The following is a 21,450-nucleotide window of genomic DNA, read 5'->3' as shown; positions in this document are numbered from 1 at the left end:
AGGCTAATTCTTTTACGAAATGTAAAATATATTATTTTAGAAATAGTGATTCTTCTCTCATTGGCAGACTTGAGGAGGGTATATTTTAATCATGGCACTTTCTACTTTTGCAAGATTTTGTATCATTTCATTTAGGAAGGTGCTACTTCTACGTAACTACATACAATTAGGCAAGAAAGCATCTTTGTCTCAACAGTGAGTTTTATTATATTTTTGAATTTCAAGAGGTCATGGTGAAAAAGACCTGACTGATCTTAGAAATATACACAATATACCTTTACTTATAGTATTCACTATTTATTTTACATTTTTGTGATAATCACAACACTTAATTTACAATAATATAGGAAACAACAGCTACCTTAGATTATAGGGTTATTTTAAGTAAGGGGATACAAAAGCCCATGGCACATGACAGCCAATAAATATGTGACATTTCCTTCATACATCTACATTTGTTTCTTCGTTCACTTCCCCTGTGATTCTGTGGCATCCACAGATTAGACAATTTAAAAATTTTAATTCAGTGTATTAATATACAGTGTTGTATTAGTTCTAAGTGTACAATACAGTGATTCAACAATTCTATATACTGCTACGTTAAGTGTACTCTTAATCCCCTTTACCTATGTTACCCATCCTTCCACCCATCTCCCCTGTGGTAACGACCAGTTTGTTCTCTATAGCTAAGAGTCTGTTTTTCTGGTTTGTCTCTTTTTCAAACATTTGTTTTGTTTCTTAAATTCCACATATGAGTGAGATCATATGGTATTTGTCTTTCTCTGACTTTTTTCACTTAGGATTATACCCTCTAGATCTATCCATGTCCTTGCAAATGGCAAGATTCCATTCCATTCTTTTTTATGGAATATTTTATGAATATTCCATGGTATATATGTATGTATATATGTATATATACATGTATATATGTATGTACGTACACATACATACATATGTATACATACATATATACCATGACATATATGTACTGGACACTTGGGTTGATTCCATAATTTGGCTAGTGTAAATAATGCTGCAAAAAACATGAGGGTGCACATATCTTTTTGAATTAGTATTTTCAAACTTTTGGGTAAATACCCAGTAGTGGAATTACTCGATCATATAGTAATTCTGTTTTTAATGTGAGGAAACTCCCTACTATTGAGGAAATCCACAGTGGCTGCACCAGTTTGCATTCCCACCAGCAGTGCATGAGGGTTCCTTCCCCGCATCCTCGCCAATACTTGCTGTTCCTTGTGTTGTTGATTTGAACATTACATATAGTTCCTGACAGGTGTGAGGTGGTATCACCTTGTGGTTTTGATTTGCATTTTCCTGATGATCAGGACTAGATGACTATTTTTGTTTACCGAGACCAATACAAATTAAATATTGAATTCTAAATAACCACATCAATTGGAAAAGGCTAAACTCCAAGTCAGTTACCAAATACTAGATACACCAAATACTGTCAGCGTGACAAGTAACACTAAAGGTCTTACGTTCACATGGTACTTGTTGCCGCCGAACTGTTTCCCCTACCAATTCCTTAAGTTTCTTCTTAAGATCTCTGCTAGTTTTCTTATAGAAATAAAGGTCTTTTTCCAGCTGCTGGATTTTATCTTCATATGTTTTGAAAATTTCCATAATGCCTTCCCCCTCTTGCTCTATGAAATAGAAATTTACACTTCAAATCAGTTTAAAATAAATGGCTGAAAATTATGTTCTAACATAGTTTCCAGACTATACTTAATGAGTCAGAAGTATGTTACCTGTATCTGGTACCTGAAAGGATTTGTTTTCAGCTACAACTTGAATTCTTCTAGCCTTAGTCACCTTCTCCACCCTACCCCCTATCAATTACCACATTTTCACAATTTATAACTGCTTTTTGAGTAGCACTCACTAGATTTATCCTTAGAACAGCATAAATAAGGTGTTTTCCATTAAAAGTTCGTGTTTGGAACCTGTCCATCAGTTGCATCACTTAAAGTTCCTATCAGGAACTGTGGATGTATGGAAAGTCATAGGCTCAAGAAATCTACAGCCAAGCCTCTACCTCTAAAAAAAAAAAACACCAAAAACCTGTTAAAAGAGGCTACAGAAAGATTAAATGACAAAAGCAAATACCCATACAAAAAGACAGGAAAATAGCATTAAGTTGTAGTTTATGCTACAATATAACTTAAAGCTTCTAATTAATATTTATGAATGTCTAATAAACTGTCCCTATTGGGTATGTTTTAGAATCAGTAAAACCTAGTTATTGACCCTCTGAAAATAAATACTTTCCGACCTACTTTTTCCTGTTGGTAAATTTACAAAATGGTCCTACTGTTTGTAATGATCCTTTGTTGTAACTGGTTGTTTTGAAAAATGTGATCTAAGTATATTGGGTATTTTAAATTAACTCATTATCTTGTATTTAAAAATACTTTAGGGGCACCTGGGCAGGTGGCTGGGTGGCTCAATTGGTTGAGCATCTGACTCTTCAGCTCAGGTCATGATTTCACAGTTCATGGTATCGAGCCCCGTGTCAGGCTCTGATTCTCTTTCCCTCTCTCTGCTCCTACCCTGCTTACTCGTGCGCTTGCTCTCTCTCTCTCTCTCTCTCTCAAAAATAAATAAATAAACTTTTAAAAATACTTTAAATTAGGGGTTCCTGGCTAGCTCAGTGTAGTGTGCAACTCTTGATTTCGGGGTTGTGAGTTTAAGCCCCATATTCAATATAGAGATTAGTTAAAAAAAAATCTTTAAAAAAAATCTTTAAAAAATACTTGAAATTAGGGGCGCCTGGGTGGCTCAGTCGGTTAAGTGGCCGACTTCAGCTCAGGTCATGATCTCGCGGTCCGTAAGTTTGAGCCCTGTGTCAGGCTCTGTGCTGACAGCTCAGAGCCTAGAGCCTGTTTCAGGTCTGTGTCTCCCTCTCTCTGACCCTCCCCTGTTCATGCTCTGTCTCTCCCTGTCTCAAAAAAAAAAAAAAAAGTTAAAAAAAATACTTGAAATTAATAACACCATAAATCAGGATCCTCATAAAGAATACATCTGGGCATCTGGGTGGCTCAGCCAGTTAAGCGTCAAACTCCTGATTTTGACTCAGGTCATGATCTCACAGTTCATAAGACTGAGCCCCGCATTGGGCTCTGTGCTGACAGTGTGGAGCCTACTTGGGATTCTGTCGCTCCCTCTCTCTCTGGCCCCTCCCCTGTCTGTGTGTGCATGTGTTCTCTCTCTCTCTCTCTCAGAATAATTATTTAAAAATATTATGTCAACTTAATTTTATATACCATATTTAGTTGAAATTAGAAAATTCATAAATTATTAACATTTTGTTATGAAAAACTTATCCCAGCTATAGAAATGAATGATTTTTAAAATGTTCTTATTTGGCTATAGCGTGAGCTTTTGTGGTACAATGCATGTCACTTGAAAAATACATTAAAAATTCTAATAAGGGGTGCTTGGATGGCTCAGTCAGTTGAGCGTCCAACACTTGATTTTGGCCCAGGTCATGATCCCAGGGTCATGGGATCAAGCCCTGTGTCAGGCTCCATGCTGGGGATGGAGCCTGCTTAGGATTCTTTCTCCCTCTGCCCCTCTCCTCCACTCTCATGTTCTCTTTCTCTCTCTCTCTAAAACAAAAACAAAACAAAAACCCCACAAATCTATTAAAATATCACTTTATAGAGACTTAAGACAGAACTAAAATAAGGTAAGGAGAGCTGTTTGAATGAAGTGATGTATAGGATCCTGTCAAGGAAATCCTGTCATCAGACAACCGCTTGCTAATTAACTGGCTATAGAATTAACTTAGCGGCACACTGCTTCAACACTCAAATTTATATATTTCCCAATTTTCTGCTTGCTCAGGTTGTTTCTCCATTGTTTAAGCCATTTCCAGCTATAGAATCACAAGAATCAAGACTAAGCAGCTAAGCAGCCTGGATTGAAGCATTACTAGCATCGCCAGGCAGCGCTTCTGTTGCCATGGCAACTATGTACTGGCCAAATGCCAGGTAACATGAGGACCAACTGCTATGACTGCTCTTTCCACACCAGAGTTGACGGCTGAACTACTGTGCACTGATTAACAGTATGTGTCCACTGATGGTAGACTAATTTTGACCTAAGAAATAATCTTAATGCGTAAAACTTACAACTAACTGAGAATTGTAACAAATATAACTAGAAATCTGACAAAGCCTATCGCTTTAATTTTCTGGAGGGAAAGTATTTTAAATATCAAGGTACTATATCCTTGGGCGACAGAAACTTTTCAACTGTGTACCACAAAGCTAGAAGTCATCCCACATTTGTACATAGAAAACAGACCAACAACAGGGCACCCGGGTGGCTCAGTAGGTTAAGGGTTTGACTCTTGATTCGGCTTAGGTCATGATCTCAGGGTTCATGAGATCGAGCCCTGTGTCAGGCTCTGTGCTGGTAGCGTGGAGCCTGCTTGGGATTCTCTCTCTAGTCTCTCTCTGCCCCTCCCCCATTCATGCTTGCTGTCTCTCAAGATAAATAAACTTAAAAAAAAAAAAAAACAGACCAACAACAAACTGAGGGGGGTTCTTGTGTGCAGCACTAGGGACAGGCAGAGGGATGGCATTTCAAGCATGAATAGCCCTACATCGCAGTCAACTCTCCCCATGTGTGGTAACCCAACTATCCCCTACGTGTGGTAAACATGCAAAGCACAAAAACAAGTACAAGTCGTAACTATTTATTCATGTTTGACTTTTCATGTTGGAGTTTTCATTAATCAAATTCTGTCCTATCTTTCTTTCCTAGCCCCTCTCACACATCATTTTTCCACAACTGACCAGAAGGGGCAGGTACCTTTAAAATGATGTAACAGCAGCTGCAGTTTTTGCTCATGTTCCTTTTGCTGGAGAGTCAGTCTCCGGTCGCACTGCAATTTCAGATGTTCCAATGCAGATTCCAACTCACGAACCATATTATCCCGCTCCAGAATCTTCATTTTAACCTCTTCATTCTCTAAGTGTAGTTTCCGTTCAGTTTCTCGCAAAATGACCACCTAGCAAAGAAATTTTTTGACCTTTTAACTTTGTCTTAAATAGCCTAATATAATAAGCTACTTCTCTCAGGCTACCTAAAGAACTCCCTTAGTCCCCATGGAATAACTAAGCAAATGCTTTGTAACATACCCACAAAATAACCCAATAGTCTTTTGAGTTTGTTGGGATTCTGAACTGGTTACAAGCTTCATTTTAAATATAATGTGGCTCTATCACCCCCTCCATCATCTCTTAGACATGGTCTCTGCAGTTTATATTTACAATCCAAAACTATTTCTCTAGTCTAACAAGATAACAGGAACCTAAAGACTCTTGTAACATCCAGGTAATTCCCAGTTTTAACTCCAAAATGGATGTTATAAATAAGTAACAGACTTTTCTGAAACTATAAATACAGAGTTCAGTCTCAGACTGTGCATTTAGTCCAATGGGTTCTTCTCTGCACTGCTGTGAAGTGAAGATACTTCACAGAACTCACTAATGTAATGACCTTCTGTCTAGAAATAAATACTCAGGTTCCCAGGGTCAGAAAACCCACTGACCTTAACCTGGGTGCTTTGGGTTAAGAACCTGTGCTCTAACCCGTGAGTTCTCTGTATCAGAGCCTCAGACAGCACCACACCATTTTTCTGCCCTTCGTACATGTGGTAATAAGGATGCACTCTGATCAATGATAGTAGCTTACTACTGACAGTCATTATTCAAGAAGAGGGCTGTGTATAACATTTCCATTAATTTTTTCATCTTTATTTCACTTGTCTAACAGAACTAGAATTTTATCTTAAAACTCCAGTGTTTTATTTTTCATTAATTGTCTGATATTCCCTTACACTGAATATACCTTTCAGAGAAAAGAGTTATCTGTTTAACACTTCATAATATATACCTTAAGAGAAGACATCGTTCAGGTTAATGCTAAAATCTACTATTATCTTCATTTCAGTTCACAGGTCTGATGATAATGTACAGGTACAACCCCCCCCCCCCGCCCCCAGCAACGAAGGAAAGGGAACCCAAAGTTGGAGGGCCCTTGATTTTTCATGAATGCTGAGCAGCAACAAGCAAATCTAGAAAATATCCAAGAAATAGTAACTGAGGAATAGAACTTGAATTCTTCGGTTTTTAAAACTACTACAAAAAGCCCTTCTTTCAAAAGGCCCTTCCAACTTTAAGAACCTCCTGAAGTTGGACATGCACAAAACTTTCAGATGATTACACTCAGTACTGGGAATGGGAAATCATACTTCAATGGTATTTATGCCATCAAATTTTTAGGCCTTTCAATTTCTTAAATGTGAGACATATAAGCATCCTGACCCACCCTTCTATAAGAAAATCCTGTCCCTCAGGAACAAACCTTATTGAAATATCTGAAAAGAATAGCTCTAATCTCAATGGGACTCAGGCAAATTAGTTTTTCCAAGACATTTGCTTCACTACAAGAGAGGTTTTGGAATGAAGCTCTGAGCGAGTTCTGGCGACTCCGGATACTTTCATTCTTGTATTCAATTGCAGCTTCCAAAGCTTCAATCCCTTCTTCAAGTTGGAAAAGAACATGTTCTTCCTAGATATAATAGAAATCACCCATTTTAAATGTAATACTACAACTTGGACTTGGTCATACACTAAGATCTCAACTATGCTATCGGAGTCTAACGAACATTACCATTTGTCTACTAAATTTTAATAACGTTTATCGAGTGCCTGCAATGCTACACAATGTATGTGTATACACACATATATAAAACATAGAATCACTGAATCCTTGCAATAAACTTTGTGTAGTAAAATGGAAGAGGCAAAAGCTAGGTGAGTTATGAAACGTCCCAAGGTCATACGGCAAATGCCAATAACCAGGAAATACACTTGAACAAAGCCTCAGCCTCCAGGACCAGCACTATTGCCAGGTGTCTCCTTCCACAGCTCCTAAAGTGTATATTATGCGTCCGAGAGATCTGGATACTCCCTAGTATCCCTTCAAAGATCTATCGAAATAACAGACTGCCAGGAGGGAAAGAAGAAATAGATTTAGAATAAATTATTAAGGACTAGTCATCAGAAGAGAATCTCTTAGGGAGAAAAGATTATGGCATAAAAAAAAAGTAGTGAGAATTTAAGGACATGAAACATTTCATAAAATTCCTATGAGATGTCATTACGGGGCAAACAAAGGCATTAAAAATGGTGGTGGTACAACTTTTTTCATATGCTAGAGAAGATTTCCTTCGTAGGAAAAAAGAAAAACACAACAAACCTGATGAATCCCTGTCAGTTCTTTGGACTATCCAAACACATAATATTTGGGAGTGTCCAAATTTCTGGCAAGAAATTATTTTAAACTTGGTGAGACTTGGATAAATATTTCTGTATACCTGTATGTGTGGTGGAGGGTTACCACAACTTTGAGTTCCTTGAAGGCAGACCATCTTGTCCATACTCAAGTCCTTACTGCCTGGCACAGTACCTATCATACAGTTTAAACTCAGTAAGTATCTGCTGAATGAGTTAATGAGGAAAAAGGAGAAAAAAATATTTTCATATGTCTGATTATGTGATCGAAATATTTCTTTCCACTCCTTCCCCCAGCATTTCAAGAGAAAATAAGGTTAATATTTCTGATCTACCTAAAGAATAGACTGACTTTCAGAACTCCTTTTCTGGAATCCAGGGAAAAGGTATGTAATAACTCATTCCAGTGGGAGGTTGAGTAATACTTATTAAAAAAAATTTTATAAAAAAATCTCCTGAAAGAGCCATTTTGTTTCTCTGTGCAATCACTAACCATCAAGGATTTGATGATCTGATAATCACTCCATCAGGAAGGAAATAATATTCACCTTTTTAAGAAAAACAAACTTAAGTCCTGAAAGGTACATTGGTGAACGGATAAGAGGAACCAGAAAATAAAAGTGGACTATCCAAAGAACATATTTAACTTTTGAATGCATACTATGATATTTTCCAAAAACAAATGTGGCAAGAGTTTACCTTTATATATGTCTGAGAACAATTTGGCCCAAATTCAGTTTCTATAGTTTGCATCTAAGTTAGGGAAGTACTGAGATAATATAAGGCAGTATGACTACAGAACCCTGAGGATGGCCCAATCCAGTGAGGCTGCAGTGTATAAATATTCGTGATTCCCTCGAACCCAGCAATAGGTGTGGGTTGGCAAGATGAATGGCAATGGGAAACTGTTCCAGGATGAAAAATGGCCAGGAGGCAAATGACAGATTATCAAGAGTTGACTAATGTTTTATCACAGAGCACTGCTTTTTCACACATGCACCAGGGATCTTGTTAAAATGCAGATTTCTGATTCAGCAGGTCTGGGTGTGGCCCAAGGCTCTGCATTTCTAACAGGCTCCCAGGTGAGGCTGCTGCAGATCCAGAGAGCACACTGAGAGCAACAAGCACCTAAAGCAGGGGGTCTCCAAAAAGTTTAGATCACACATCCCTATCAGTGAAAAACCAAAACCAAAAACAAACACACATAAAGTAAACACTTTTAAGCACTGTATATACGTATATTTCTATGCACGTTAGTGATAAAACATGAAATTGAAAGTACAAGTGAAATAAACATAATAGTTCTTATATTTTCTCCTATGCCCCTCTCACTGAGCAACTGCTGTGTATTATTAGAAAAATGGAGTTGAAGTATTTTTTTAAATTTGTTTACGGAATTTACCCACAGAACGAAGTATTTGTCTATATTAAGTTGTTGCAGAATCCTGTACTAGTATAATCTAAAATCTTTCTATCACTTCCCATTATGAAAACGGTTTTAATCTATTGTGGCAAGAGAAAATAATTCTAAGCTAGTTTAAAGACATCGAAACAGCCAACTATTGCACCTAGATTTTACTGATGTCTTGTGTCACATCACAATCTCATGTCCCTGATCACCTGCTATTGGCAGATCTGTTTGGTAATGTTAATCTTGGCGTTAAGACAGTAGTGAGAGCAGAGCCCACTTGAGACTGACACTAAGAAGAACCAACCTTGTGGAAGAAGGCTGCACGGAAGCTCCCATGGCTGACGGAACCCCACGAATTGTAGGAGGCTCAGCATTCCCTCAAACCAATCCAGACTGGCTGCTACACAGGTATTATGCATGGTGCTGTGTTTTCCCCACAAAACCCTAAATAATGTTTTTTAGTTACAGAATTCTATATGAAATAGAAATGTAAATGTTTCTTGATAGTGACAATGGAACTTCTACCCTTTCTGCAAAAATAATTTGCTCGTTCCCTTCTCCATGCCTTATTTATGGTGTTCTATCTACAACGGCCTTCTTTCTTGTATCTACCAGTATCGTGGTTTTCATAATTCAGCTCAAGTTTCTTTAAATTTTTTTTTTTTAACATTTATTTACTTTTGAGAGAGCGAGACAGAGCCTGAGCTGGGGAGGAGCAGAGAGAGAGGGAGACACGGAATCCGAAGCAGGCTCCAGACTCTGAGCTGTCAGCACAGAGCGCGATGCGGGGCTCAAACTCATGGACCGTGAGATCATGACCTGAGCTGAAGTTGGACACCCAACCGACTGAGCCACCCAGGCGCCCTTCAGCTCAAGTTTCTAATGCACCAAAGTTGCCTTGATGAATCTTCCCCCCACATGATCACTGCATTGCTTTGTATAAATAATATAATAAGTATAGTTTTATTACATTATTATAACTTGCTTTTTTTATGTTCTTCAGGGTTTAGAGTTTTCTTATATTTGTCTCTTTTCCCCAGATAGAGTATGAATTTCTCAAAAGAAGCATAATGCTTTTTACTGTTTTGGTTTCTTCTATAGGGTCTGGTAACAGTCTTGGGCAGGCAAGAATTCCTTAAATACTAATATTACATTTTGCAGTATCTTAGGCTCTCATACCTCTCGATCTACAAGGCCAGGCTCCAATTTAACAGCCCCAGGAGGACAGTCTGATTCTGTGATCCTCTCAGCTACTCATGTTATTAAACTGGGCAGTGAAGCTTATAATGCCACATAGCCCCCAATCAAGTTAGTCTTCAATTTCTTTCATCCACACAGTGAACAACAATCTCATTTATGAAATCTTTGCTCTTGTTCCTTCTTACCCAGCCCCCTTAACTTCCATCTCCCATTTGCTCCAATCTAAAACCATACGAGATTCGGCAAGGTGCGTGATCCCCAGCTACTCACTTTCCCTTAACAATCTTCTCTTGCTTTGGTCATGACAGGACAGCAACAATAAATATTTGCATAGAGGGGCATGTGGAGGGCTCAGTTGGTTAAGCGTATTACTCTTGATCTTGGTTCAGGTCATGATATCACAGTTCGTGAGTTTGAGCCCCATGTCCGGCTCTGTGCTGACAATGCAGAGCCTGCTTGGCATTCTCTCTCTCTGTACCCCTCCCCTGCTTGTACTCTCTCTCTCCTCTCAAAATAAATCAATAAACTTACAAAATATCTGTAGAGAACATGTAGGCTCAAAAATTCATACTTGTCTGGTAAAGTAAGGGATAAGTACCATTGCCAACTGATGTAAAATTTTGAAAAAAGACACAGTCTGGGACAATTGTGACAGCCAATAAATATACTATCTTCTACAGACTTTAAAAAAATAAAGGTGAGAGGAGCCATAAGCTCTCCCAAATGAAAACTGCAACTCAAAGGTATTTTTATTGGGATTTGAGTTCTATGCATCTACTTGGGCTGGAATATGCTCCTGCAGGCTGGGCCTTTCTGAAGGAATTAACCCTTAATGTCCTAGTCATTCATGTATGTAACGAATTACCTAGTATCGTTCAAGAAAGTTGCAGAGAGGAGGTAGGTGCTCTCTTTGGAAGAACTGAGAAAAAGAGTTCTTCAGCTCATCTGTGTTCTGTGATGTCAGATGAGAAGCCCCAGCTGAGAAAGTCCCTACTCAAGGTAAGTGTTAGTTTCCCATCCGTGGAGATGCCAGTAGGAGGCCATGTTCACGGACCCCTGTGTGAGGATATCACAGTCTCTGGTCAAGCATGGCTTATGGCACCTAATGGGTGCCAGCTCAACTCATTACATCTGACAAAGTCTCAAGAAAACAGAGTTTACCAGATTTATCCATTTTTATGTTTAAGTTAACAAAGACGGAGGAAATCATCCAAGTGACCCATCATAGAGCACTTCCAGTTCTAAAGAATACTGACTTACTTCAGGTGACAACACACTACCATTTTTAAGTTTCTCGTCCACACTGTTTCTTCGTCTCTGTAGCTGATCCTTCTCTTTCTGGAGGGCCTGAACTTGTTCAGAAATCTTTATTTTCTCCTCAGCCGTGCTGCGTTGCAGGTCTACATTCTTTTCAGACAACTCTTGGTCCAACAAGTTCAGGCGAGTTGATATTTTCAAACTCTCTGTGTTTAAGACCTAAAAAGACACAATCAACCAAACACCCCAAAAACAGTTATTAGAAACCCAAACTGCATGTAAATTAGGAAAAACAGAAAAAAGTAACTAACTGAATATATTTTGAGCTTCCACATTATTGTTTTCTCTTATGGAGTTTTTTGGGCTGGGGGGTTCATTTTTTAAAATCTTAAGTCGAATGCCTTTTTTTTTTTTTTTTTTTTTTTTTTAATGGAGATTCCAATGATGAATTTACTGCCAAGTATTGCTTGGCTATACCAGACTACAGAGTATTGGTTTTAAGAGGTAACATTTTTTGGGGGGCGCCTGGGTGGCTCAGTCGGTTAAGCGTCTGACTTCGGCTCAGGTCATGATATCACGGTCCGTGAGTTTGAGCCCCACGTCGGGCTTTGTGCTGACAGCTCAGAGCCTGGAGCCTGTTTCAGATTCTGTGTCTCCCTCTCTCTATGACCCTCCCCCGTTCATGCTCTGTCTCTCTGTCTCAAAAATAAATAAACGTTAAAAAAAATTATTTTCAAAAAGAGGTAATATTTTTCTTTTTTATTATTTTTTAAATTAAACTTTTCTTCCTTGGCCTGTTACACAGTTATATGGTCTGTAACTATAAGTTCTCTATAGGTTGAGATTTGGTTTGTTGTTTAAACATATAATTTGTTTCTGCTCTTATTTCATTCTGGTCAGAAAATATGGCCAATTAGAGTAATAGAGATCTTCATTATGGCCTAACTTAAAAGAATTTCTTTTTTTAAGAAAAATTTTAAGGTGCACCTGAGTGGCTCATTCGGTTAAGTATCCAGCTCTTGATTTTGGCTCAGGTCAAGATCTCACAGTGAGTGTGAGCCTTGCGTCAGGCTCTACGGTGGCAGTGTGGAGCCTGCTTGGGATTCTCTCTCTCTTCCTCTCTCTCACGACTCCCTGGCTCATGTTCTGTCTCTCTCAAAATAAACAAACATTAAAAAAAGAAAATTCTTAAAATGGATTTTCATCTAAGTAATTACATGTATATATACCACAGGTTTAAAAGTTTTTAAAAAAGCAGTCTCCCTACCCCACCCTCTTACCTGAGTCCCACTCTCCAGAAACAACTATCTTCAACCTCTCTAGCTATTTCTGCTTGTGTTAATGTCCATGTTTCTAAATAACAACCAATTTCAAATAGTGCCCACAGATGGACTATTATGGAAGACGAGCACTTGGCACTATTATGCCTCCTCTACTTCCCCTCCCTCTAGTCTCCCAGTATAAGGTGTATTACAGTTTTATGTTAAATCAATATTCAGTTCACATAGCTTTGTATTATTCACAGCTCAAATGTCTCGTATAAAATTATCATTTTCTATAGGGTATGACTGCTGGTATGTCCTACTAATTCTTCTCCAATACAATTATACAGTTCCTCTCAATACTGTTTTTTTTCACTTGACCAAAACTTAAATCAGGTCATCTTTTTGTTCTATTCTTTTTCTGGAAACATTTTGCCTGAAATCTCCATCCTCCTGCTCCAAACTGGACTAGTTATTCTGGAACTTCCTTTTAGTATTATCCCTGGAATTTCCATGTTGGATCACACTTTCAGTACCCCAAGTCTTCCTTTTTCGTAGCTGATGCCCTCATTTTTGTGGAGCATATCCTCTAGTAGTTTCCTGAGAGATGAGGTCAGAGATCATTCTTTTCACTTGAAAATGCCCTTATTGTGCCTTCATATTTGATTCAGAGTTAGGCTCAAAAGAAGTCTTGATTGGAAATAATTTTCCTTGTGAGTTGGAAGACTGCTGCAGGTCTTTTAGTGTCTACTGAAGAAGGTTGAGAAGTCCAATATCATTCTGATTGTTGAGATTTACAAGTGACTCATGTCTTCTATCTGGTAGTTTTCAGGATCTTTTTTTTTTTTTTTTCCTCAGTATACTTAAACACAGTGATAAGCTTTTGGCACTCATTTTGCAGGCCCTTGGTGACCAATTTCCATCTAGAGTCGCACATCTTCAGTGCTGGGAAAATTTTTTGTATTGTCTTTGATAGTCCCCTCTTCTGTTTTCTCTGTTATAGCTTTCTGAAATTCCATTTTTTGGACGTTGGACTTCTGGATTTATCTGCCAATTACATTTTTTTCTCTTATTTTCTATTAATTTATTCTTTTATTTACTTTCTGGGATATTTTCTCAATGTTATCCTCCAACGCTTTAAATTTCCAACAGTTCTCGGGGTGCCTGGATGGCTCAGTAAGTTGAGCATCTGACTCTTGATTTCGGCTCAGGTCATGATTCCAAGGTCATGGGATTGAGCCCTGTGTTGGGCTCCGTGATGAGTGTGGAGCGTGCTTAAGATTCTCACTATCTCCCTCTCTGTCCCTATCTCCCTCTCGCATGCTCTTTCTCTCTCTAGAATATAAAACATATGTTGAAAAAATTAAAAATAAAATGTTTAAATTTCTAGCAGTTCTCATTTTATGGATAGACTATATAATCTTTCAACACCTTGAGAATATTAAAGGTTTTTTGAAAGTTTTTTTTAGCTCCTTCCTCTATTTCTGATGTCTCTGAGCTTCTTTTTTTCTTTTGGACTCTGACTTTCATGTTAGTAGCATTCCTGACATGGATGTCACATTTAAGAGTTAGGTATGAAAATGCTGATAAGTTCTGTAGTAGGTATACTTTGTCACCATGGGATGTATCTGGGGTCTGGCCACTTAGTTGGGGGCCCCCAAGGGTGTTTTTAGGTCTTTCTTCATGGACTGTTTCAGAAAACCCAACAATGTCTTGTTTGGAAGTATAAATCTGGCTGTCAGCATTTTGGGATCCAAGTAGGTGTTAGGAAATGGCTATCTCAGGATTCCTACGTAGACTGACTTTTATTCATTACCTCTTTTGAGTATTCTGACTTACCGTGACCATCTGCTGTACCTGGTTCAAGCTTCAGAAAATAAACCGTCTGGTCTTCAAAGTGAGAAAAGGGTGGTTTCCTGATGATGTCGTTTCCATCCTATGCCTCACTTCTGCCTTCTGAAAATCTTAGTCCCTTCATTTCGGAGTCTTTTTGTATTCTATGTGAATTCTATCTCATAAAGGTATCATTACTAAAAAAAAAATGTTTTTTTACATTTATTTATTTTTGAGAGACAGAGCACAAGTGGGGGAGGGGCAGAGACAGAAGGAGACACAGAATCCGAAGCAGGCTCCAGGCTCTGAGCTATCACACAGAGCCTGACGCGGGGTTTGAACCCACAAACCATGAGATCATGACCTGAGCCGAAGTCGGATGCTCAACCAACTGAGCCACCCAGGCACTCCTCTCATAAAGGTATTATTAAAAAAAACAAAAACAAACAAACAAAATACTAGGGGTGCCTGGGTGACTTAGTTGGTTAAGGGTCTGACTTTGGCTCGCGGTCTGTGAGTTTGAGCCCCCACTGGGCTCTGTGCTGACAGCTCAGAGCCTGGTACCTGCTTTGGATTCTGTGTCTCCTTCTCTCTCTGCCCCTATCCCGCTCATGCTCTATCTCTCAAAAAAAAAAAAAACAAAAAAACAAAAAACTCATGCTACAGCTCTCATTCATGTCCCTCTTAAGCTCTCAAGGCATTTGGATTCCAGCCTCTTCTGCTAAGTAAGTAACTACTTACCTATACCTTCCCATCTTACATTTTTTGGTAATCTTTAGTCTTCTGTATCTTTTTTTTTTCCTTTATGGGCTTATAGCTTTTTTTTGAGTAATAGCTTTATTGAGATCTAATTCACATACCGAACAATTCACCTAATAATTTATTTTTAAAGATTTTATTTTAAGTAATCTCTATACCCAATATGGGTCTCGAACTCCCAATCCTGAGACCAAGAGTTGCACACTCCACAGACTGAGCCAGCCAGGCGCCCCTAAGTCCCCGATTTAAGTGTATAATTCAATGGCTTTTAGTATACTCACAGAGTTGTGCACCCATCACCACAATCAATTTTAGAACGTTTTCATTGTCCTCAAAAATAAAACCCCATGCCCCCTAGCAGTCATTCCACTCCCCATTCCCCACTCAGCCCTAAGCAACCATTATTCTACTTTTTGTCTCTACAGACTTGCCTCATCTGCACATTGATAGAAATTACATGTACATACAACATGGGTCTTTCGTGACTGGTTTCTTTCCCTTAACACAATGTTTTTGGGGTTCATCCACGTGGTAGCATGTATCAGAACTTCATTCTTTTCTATAGCTGAGTAACATACCCTAGTACGGATATACCACTTTCTGTTTATCCCATTCATTGGCTAATGGGACATTTGAATTTTTTTCATTTTGAGGCTATTGTGAATAATGCTGTTATTATGCACATTCATGTACAAGCTTTTGTGTAGACATGTGCTTTCACTTCTCTTGGATATATACCTAGGAGTGGAGTGGCTGGGTGACATAGTAATGCTATGATTAACCTTTTGAAGAACTGTAAGATAGTTATCCAAGGCAACTGTACCCATTTTACAATCCCACAAGCAGTGCATTAAAATTCCAATTTCTTCATATTGTCGCCAACACTTAGTATCTATTTTTCTGACTACAGCAATCCCAGTAAGTGTGAAGGAGTATCTCATCTATGTTTTGATTTGCATACCCCTGATGGCTACTGATGTTTCATATGTTTATTGGCCATTTGTATATCTTCTTTGAGAAATGTCTACTAGATCCTTCACCCATTTTTAATTGAATTGTCTTTTTATTACTGAGTTAAGACTTCTTTATATATTCTAGAGACAAGTCCTTTATCAAGTATATGATTTGCAAACATTTCTCCCCCATTCTGTGGGTTGTCTTTTCAACACCAACTTTCTTGGTGTCCTTTGCATAACAAATGTTTTTAATTTTGATGAAGTCCAATTTATCTAATGTTTCTTTTATTGCTTTTGCTTCAGGTATAGCAAAGAAACTATTGCTTAACCCAAGATCACAAGGATTTACACCTTTGTTTTTTTCTAAGGGTTTTATAGTTTTACCTCTTACATTTAGGTCTGTGACTTACTTTGAGTTGAAATCGTATATGGTATGAAAATAGGTTTTTTTATATCACATTCCATGTCCAAAATGCATAGGATTGAACCTTATAAATATTTCTTAAAACACTGGAAAAAAATGTAATCTATTCACACCTTTTGTTCAGAAAAGAACCCAGCAGTATAACATCACCAAGTTTCTCTTCTGTTTCATTAAAACAATCTTCAAAGAATCAATTTTGCTTTGCTCTGCTGTGGGTTTCATTTATTTGTACTCTCTACTTACCTCAGTATGTTCTTGCTTCCTAAATTTTACATCTTGTTCAAAGTAGAAAACTTCAATTTTTTCCCCCCTGTATCATGAAGTAAACTTACTTTAGGAGAAAGTTTTTTGTTTTGTTTTTTCCTCTTTTTTCTTTTGTGATATGGAACATATAGTAAAGTTCCCAGTTTATTTTCTTCTATTTACACATTGATATTTAAATGTGTTCATCTCTCTTGCTGTCATTTACATGTTTTGAGGGGTAGCTTTTCAAACTTGGCCCTGACAGGGGCATCTGGCTGACTCCACTGGAGGAGGGTGCAACCTGTGATCTCAGGGTAGTGAGTTTGAGCTCCATGCGATGTGTAGAGACTACTTAAAAATAATAATAAAATAAAAAAAATATATAAAAGTAAAAATAAAACTTGGCCCTTACAGCCAGCGTGAACAAGCTACCTGATATGGCACCAACAACAAGCCTGGTTAGAGGGGCTGCCCCTATCCCCGGGTGCCAATAGCTATTCAACATGAATGGGGAAAGGAGGACAGAGCAGAGGTAAGTTCAGGTTTCCACACTTGTCTGCCTGTTGTGTTGAGGTGGAGAGGCTAAGAACACACGACCATCATCTCAGATCTTACTGGTCTAGATGCAGCCTGAAAGGAAGGTCTACTAAAGAGGCAGGTCATTGATCCTTGCTGTTCAATTACTCAATGTATAGACTGTCCTCGGCCTGATGGGCAGAAAGTCCTCCTCAAGTCTGGGGCAAGCCAGCTTCATTTTCAGATGCTGTTATTGCTATAGTTGAAAATATACATAGCTACATCCAAAAAACGTATCCCCTGGTTCTTCTATTCCTTCCATAATCATTCCTTTTTCAAAACCTGAAATTGAGGCAAACCCCTTCATAAAAATCACTTCTTTGGCTCATAAAACCCACGTTCTCCAGCAAAAGTTCTTGTAAAGGTCCCCAAGTCGTCATAATTTGAAAACTGAACAAATCTTCATCACGTAAAATCTCTCTTTTACAGCAACCCTGCAAACCCCTAACTTTGGGTAGTAGTGATAGCTAGATCATTTTTTTTTTAATTTTTTTTTTCAACGTTTATTTATTTTGGGACAGAGAGAGACAGAGCATGAACGGGGGAGGGGCAGAGAGAGAGGGAGACACAGAATCGGAAACAGGCTCCAGGCTCTGAGCCATCAGCCCAGAGCCCGACGCGGGGCTCGAACTCACGGACCGCGAGATCGTGACCTGGCTGAAGTCGGACGCTTAACCGACTGCGCCACCCAGGCGCCCCAAGATCATTTTTTTTTAATATTTATTTATTTTTGAGAGAAAGGGAGAGACAGAGTGCGAGGAGGGGAGGGACAGAGACAGAGGGAGACACAGAATCTGAAGCAGGCTCCAGGTTCCAAGCTGTCAGCACAGAGCCTGATGTGGAGCTTAAACTCACAAATGGTGAGATCATGACCTGAGCTGAAGTAGGACGCTCAACCAACTGAGCCACCCAGGCACCCCAATAGCTAGATCATTTTTAAGTCTATTTTCCCAAATTACCAGTGTTCTCTATACAGCATCAAATGGTACAATTTATTTCTTAAATATCCACTAAAGTTAATAACAGAGGTTGCAGGGAGAAAAGGAGAGTTACTGCTTAATGGTTATAGACTTTCTGTTTGGGGTAATAAAACATTTTGGAAATAGGGTTAACATTGTGAACGTAATTAATGCCACTGAATCACACACTTAAAAATGGTCAGAATGGCCAATTTTATGTTATGTCTATTTTACCATAATTTTTCAAATACCCAAAAATGTTAATAATAATATACTTGGCAGAACATTGAACCAATGAACACTGAACATTCGACTTCAAAATTGCAATAGATTTTAGTGGTGGTCATTAAATAAGCACTGATATGCAAAAATACATTGAAAACCAGAAGAGTTTTCTTTTGGTTTCTAATTTCATAGTAGTATGCTTTACTTCTTAGAGAGAAAGGTAATCCTAGTTTATATGGCTTACACCCAGAATCCAAGAGCATAACAAATAGCATACCTGGCTAGATCTCAACTTCTTATTTTCCAGGTGGCTCTTCTCCTGTAACAGGGCCTCCTTCTTACAAACTATGGCCTCTCGTTTTTTTAAATCTTCTTCCAGCTCCTCCAATTCTTGGCGTTGGTTCAGGACTTTTTCTACTTCTTCATCTAACCATTTCTTTTGCTCATCCAATTTCTACATTAAAATTTCAAAGAAACGTTATTACATCATTTGTTTTTCTTCTGCCATAGGATGTATATTGTAATAATGTAATTTCCGATTGGCTAAAATACCTTAAATGAACATTTAAAAACTATTGGTGAGAATAATAAAACAGTGTCCCTGTCTAAAATCATTAGGAAGTGGTTCCAGTTAACATCTTGCTGTGTTTTATAGGGAATTAAGATGTATTCTCCGAACATGTTTGAGTCTGGGATTTTCTAAGTTGACAAAAGGACTGACAATTTTTCCATACATATATTAAGAGGTAATTCTGAGAACAGGCTGGGGGATCTTTTTCTCGGTCGTAGAGGAACATACCTCCATCACAGCACTTACACTGTTTGGTGCTCTACAGTCTGTCTGGACTGACTGAGTTCCTTGACTGACTGGACAGACTGTCTTTTCTAACTCTCTATCCCCAATGCCTGCTATACTTCCTGGCCCATGACCGGCCTTCAATAAAATGTTATATGAATGACTGAATGAATGCCTGATCCAACTAACTAATCAACGAAGTAAGTAAATGAATACACGGTGGAAGACACATATAATAGGGCATGGAAATCCACTCTGCACTGTAGCCCGTTAACATCAATTATAAGATAAAATGAGCTGGAAGGAGTTCCAAAACAAGTATCTCAGTATTCTCTCAAATCGAGGATACCCAGAAAGAAAAAAATATGAATGGAATATGACTGTCCAAGATCAGTTCTACCAAGCGCCCATCCGCACTGTGGACATGGTAATGAAGCAATGCCAGATAAACAACAAATAATAGGGAAACAAATCACTCAGTACTATTTTCCAGTTCTTCTCCAATTGATAAAAATGGTGCTTAGAAATCTATATTTAAAAAATGAGATGGGGTGTCCGGGTGGCTCAGTCCGTCAAGCGTCTAACTCTTGATCTTTGACCCAGGTCATGATCTCACGGTTTGTGAGACTGAGCCCTGTCGGGCTGTGTGCTGACCACACAGAGCCTGCTTGGGGTTCTCTCTCTCCCTCTCTGCCCCTCCCCCACTTGTGCTCTCTCTCAAAATAAATAAACATTAAAAAAAAAAACCAAAACAATGAGATAGTGAATATGCATGAGGAAAAGAGAGTGAAGTGGCCAAAGCAAAGTAGATCCAGTGCTATGCAGTCCTCCATCCAGACCTAGATAGCATGGCCCTATAAGCACTATCGCATCCAAATAATATTGAAGTAATATTGAAGCCTATAATAGTAGCTCTACAGTTTATAAGAAACAGGAAGGATATCTCAGAACAACTATAGAGACACTTTTGTTTTGTTATATCCAGCTCTACCTTAGAAACTCCATACAGGAGAATCTATGAAGTCTAGCAATTAGCTAAAACATATTCTATGAACATTCCTTGACTTGGAGTGGGGTATGAAAAATTAATAACAGATCTTTTGTAAGGTCCATTCCAATAGGAGGGAAACCTGAAAAATTATGATTGTTGCTAATAAATGCTGTGTACAGCTAACTCCCAGGTACCATGTCAGCAAAAAGGGAGTGAGGGACTGGAATGGCTCTAAGAAATGTCAGTGCTGGCCTCACAGAGTAAGAAATATTTTGGCAGTGCTTTGAAGAATGGGTAGGAGTGCACATAATACAGGTTTTTTAGGGAAATAATAGATGAGTGGATTTTTCTGCATTTGATATAATAAAGGTTACGATTTATACAATTCACTGTACCTTAGTAAGTTTTCTGAAAATTTCTTGATTTGTCTTTTCTCCTTTAATAGCAAAGGTTCCTATCACACAGTTCCTATCACACAATTCAAAAAATACTTCCTTATAAAGGAGCTTCATAACAAATCAATATCCTATTCTAAGCTCTTTGGATACCCATATTGATTACTTTATAATCTTGTTCTTATTTAGGGTCAAATTCTGGAAAGTGGGTTTTTCTTTTGCAGTGTTTAAAAACATGAAGTTTTGTTTTTGTTTTATTAATATTTTTAACCAAATATAGTGCAAGCTGTGGAAATCTTTTTATTGTTGTATTCATTTAAAATTTAGATCCTTAGTGTTTTGAAAAACAGGTCTCACTGCTCTGTGTGTTCCTACCTCTCTTACTCTCCCACATACCCTTTCTGCCCAGAAATGTTATTACCAAGCAGCACAGAATGTCAGAGTGATAGCGCTTAACCAATGTCTAAAACATACTAGGTAAAATAAATAACTCGGAATACATTCACGTCCTCAATTTTACTATTAAAATACATAAAATTTAAGAAAGAGCAAATACATTTTTCAGAAGGTGATGTATTTAGCATTTGAGTGTAATTAGGTTTTTTTTTTTTTTTAATTTTTTTTTTCAACGTTTATTTATTTTTGAGACAGAGAGAGACAGAGCATGAACGGGGGAGGGGCAGAGAGAGAGGGAGACACAGAATCCGAAACAGGCTCCAGGCTCCGAGCCATCAGCCCAGAGCCTGACGCGGGGCTCGAACTCACGGACCGCGAGATCGTGACCTGGCTGAAGTCGGACGCTTAACCGACTGTGCCACCCAGGCGCCCCGAG

At 38.4% G+C, this 21,450-nt stretch overlaps 1 protein-coding gene across 8 annotated transcripts in view; it reads right to left on the bottom strand.

Moving 5' to 3' along the window:
• KIF27 (kinesin family member 27) overlaps positions 1-21,450 on the bottom strand; it is a 99,237-nt gene that overhangs the window by 11,619 nt on the left and 66,168 nt on the right. For 7 of the 8 annotated variants that reach the window (XR_007146282.1, XR_007146283.1, XM_047829829.1 and 4 more), the window contains 5 exons: positions 18,714-18,890; positions 11,203-11,418; positions 6,400-6,606; positions 4,843-5,041; positions 1,503-1,667 (listed from right to left, as the gene is read on the bottom strand). Coding sequence is in view for 6 of the 8 variants with exons in the window: in XM_047829829.1 (XP_047685785.1) it covers positions 1,503-1,667; positions 4,843-5,041; positions 6,400-6,606; positions 11,203-11,418; positions 18,714-18,890 (964 nt within the window). In the remaining 2 variants the exon portion in view is untranslated. The remainder of the gene's footprint in view (positions 1-1,502; positions 1,668-4,842; positions 5,042-6,399; positions 6,607-11,202; positions 11,419-18,713; positions 18,891-21,450) is intronic. The other variant, XM_047829827.1, reaches the window with a different exon arrangement.

The sequence above is a fragment of the Prionailurus viverrinus genome, chromosome D4, assembly GCF_022837055.1.
Source record: "Prionailurus viverrinus isolate Anna chromosome D4, UM_Priviv_1.0, whole genome shotgun sequence".
NCBI lineage: Eukaryota > Metazoa > Chordata > Mammalia > Carnivora > Felidae > Prionailurus > Prionailurus viverrinus.
The sequence above is the reverse complement of the archived record's forward strand: the minus strand, read 5'-3'. Positions and strand labels throughout refer to the sequence as shown.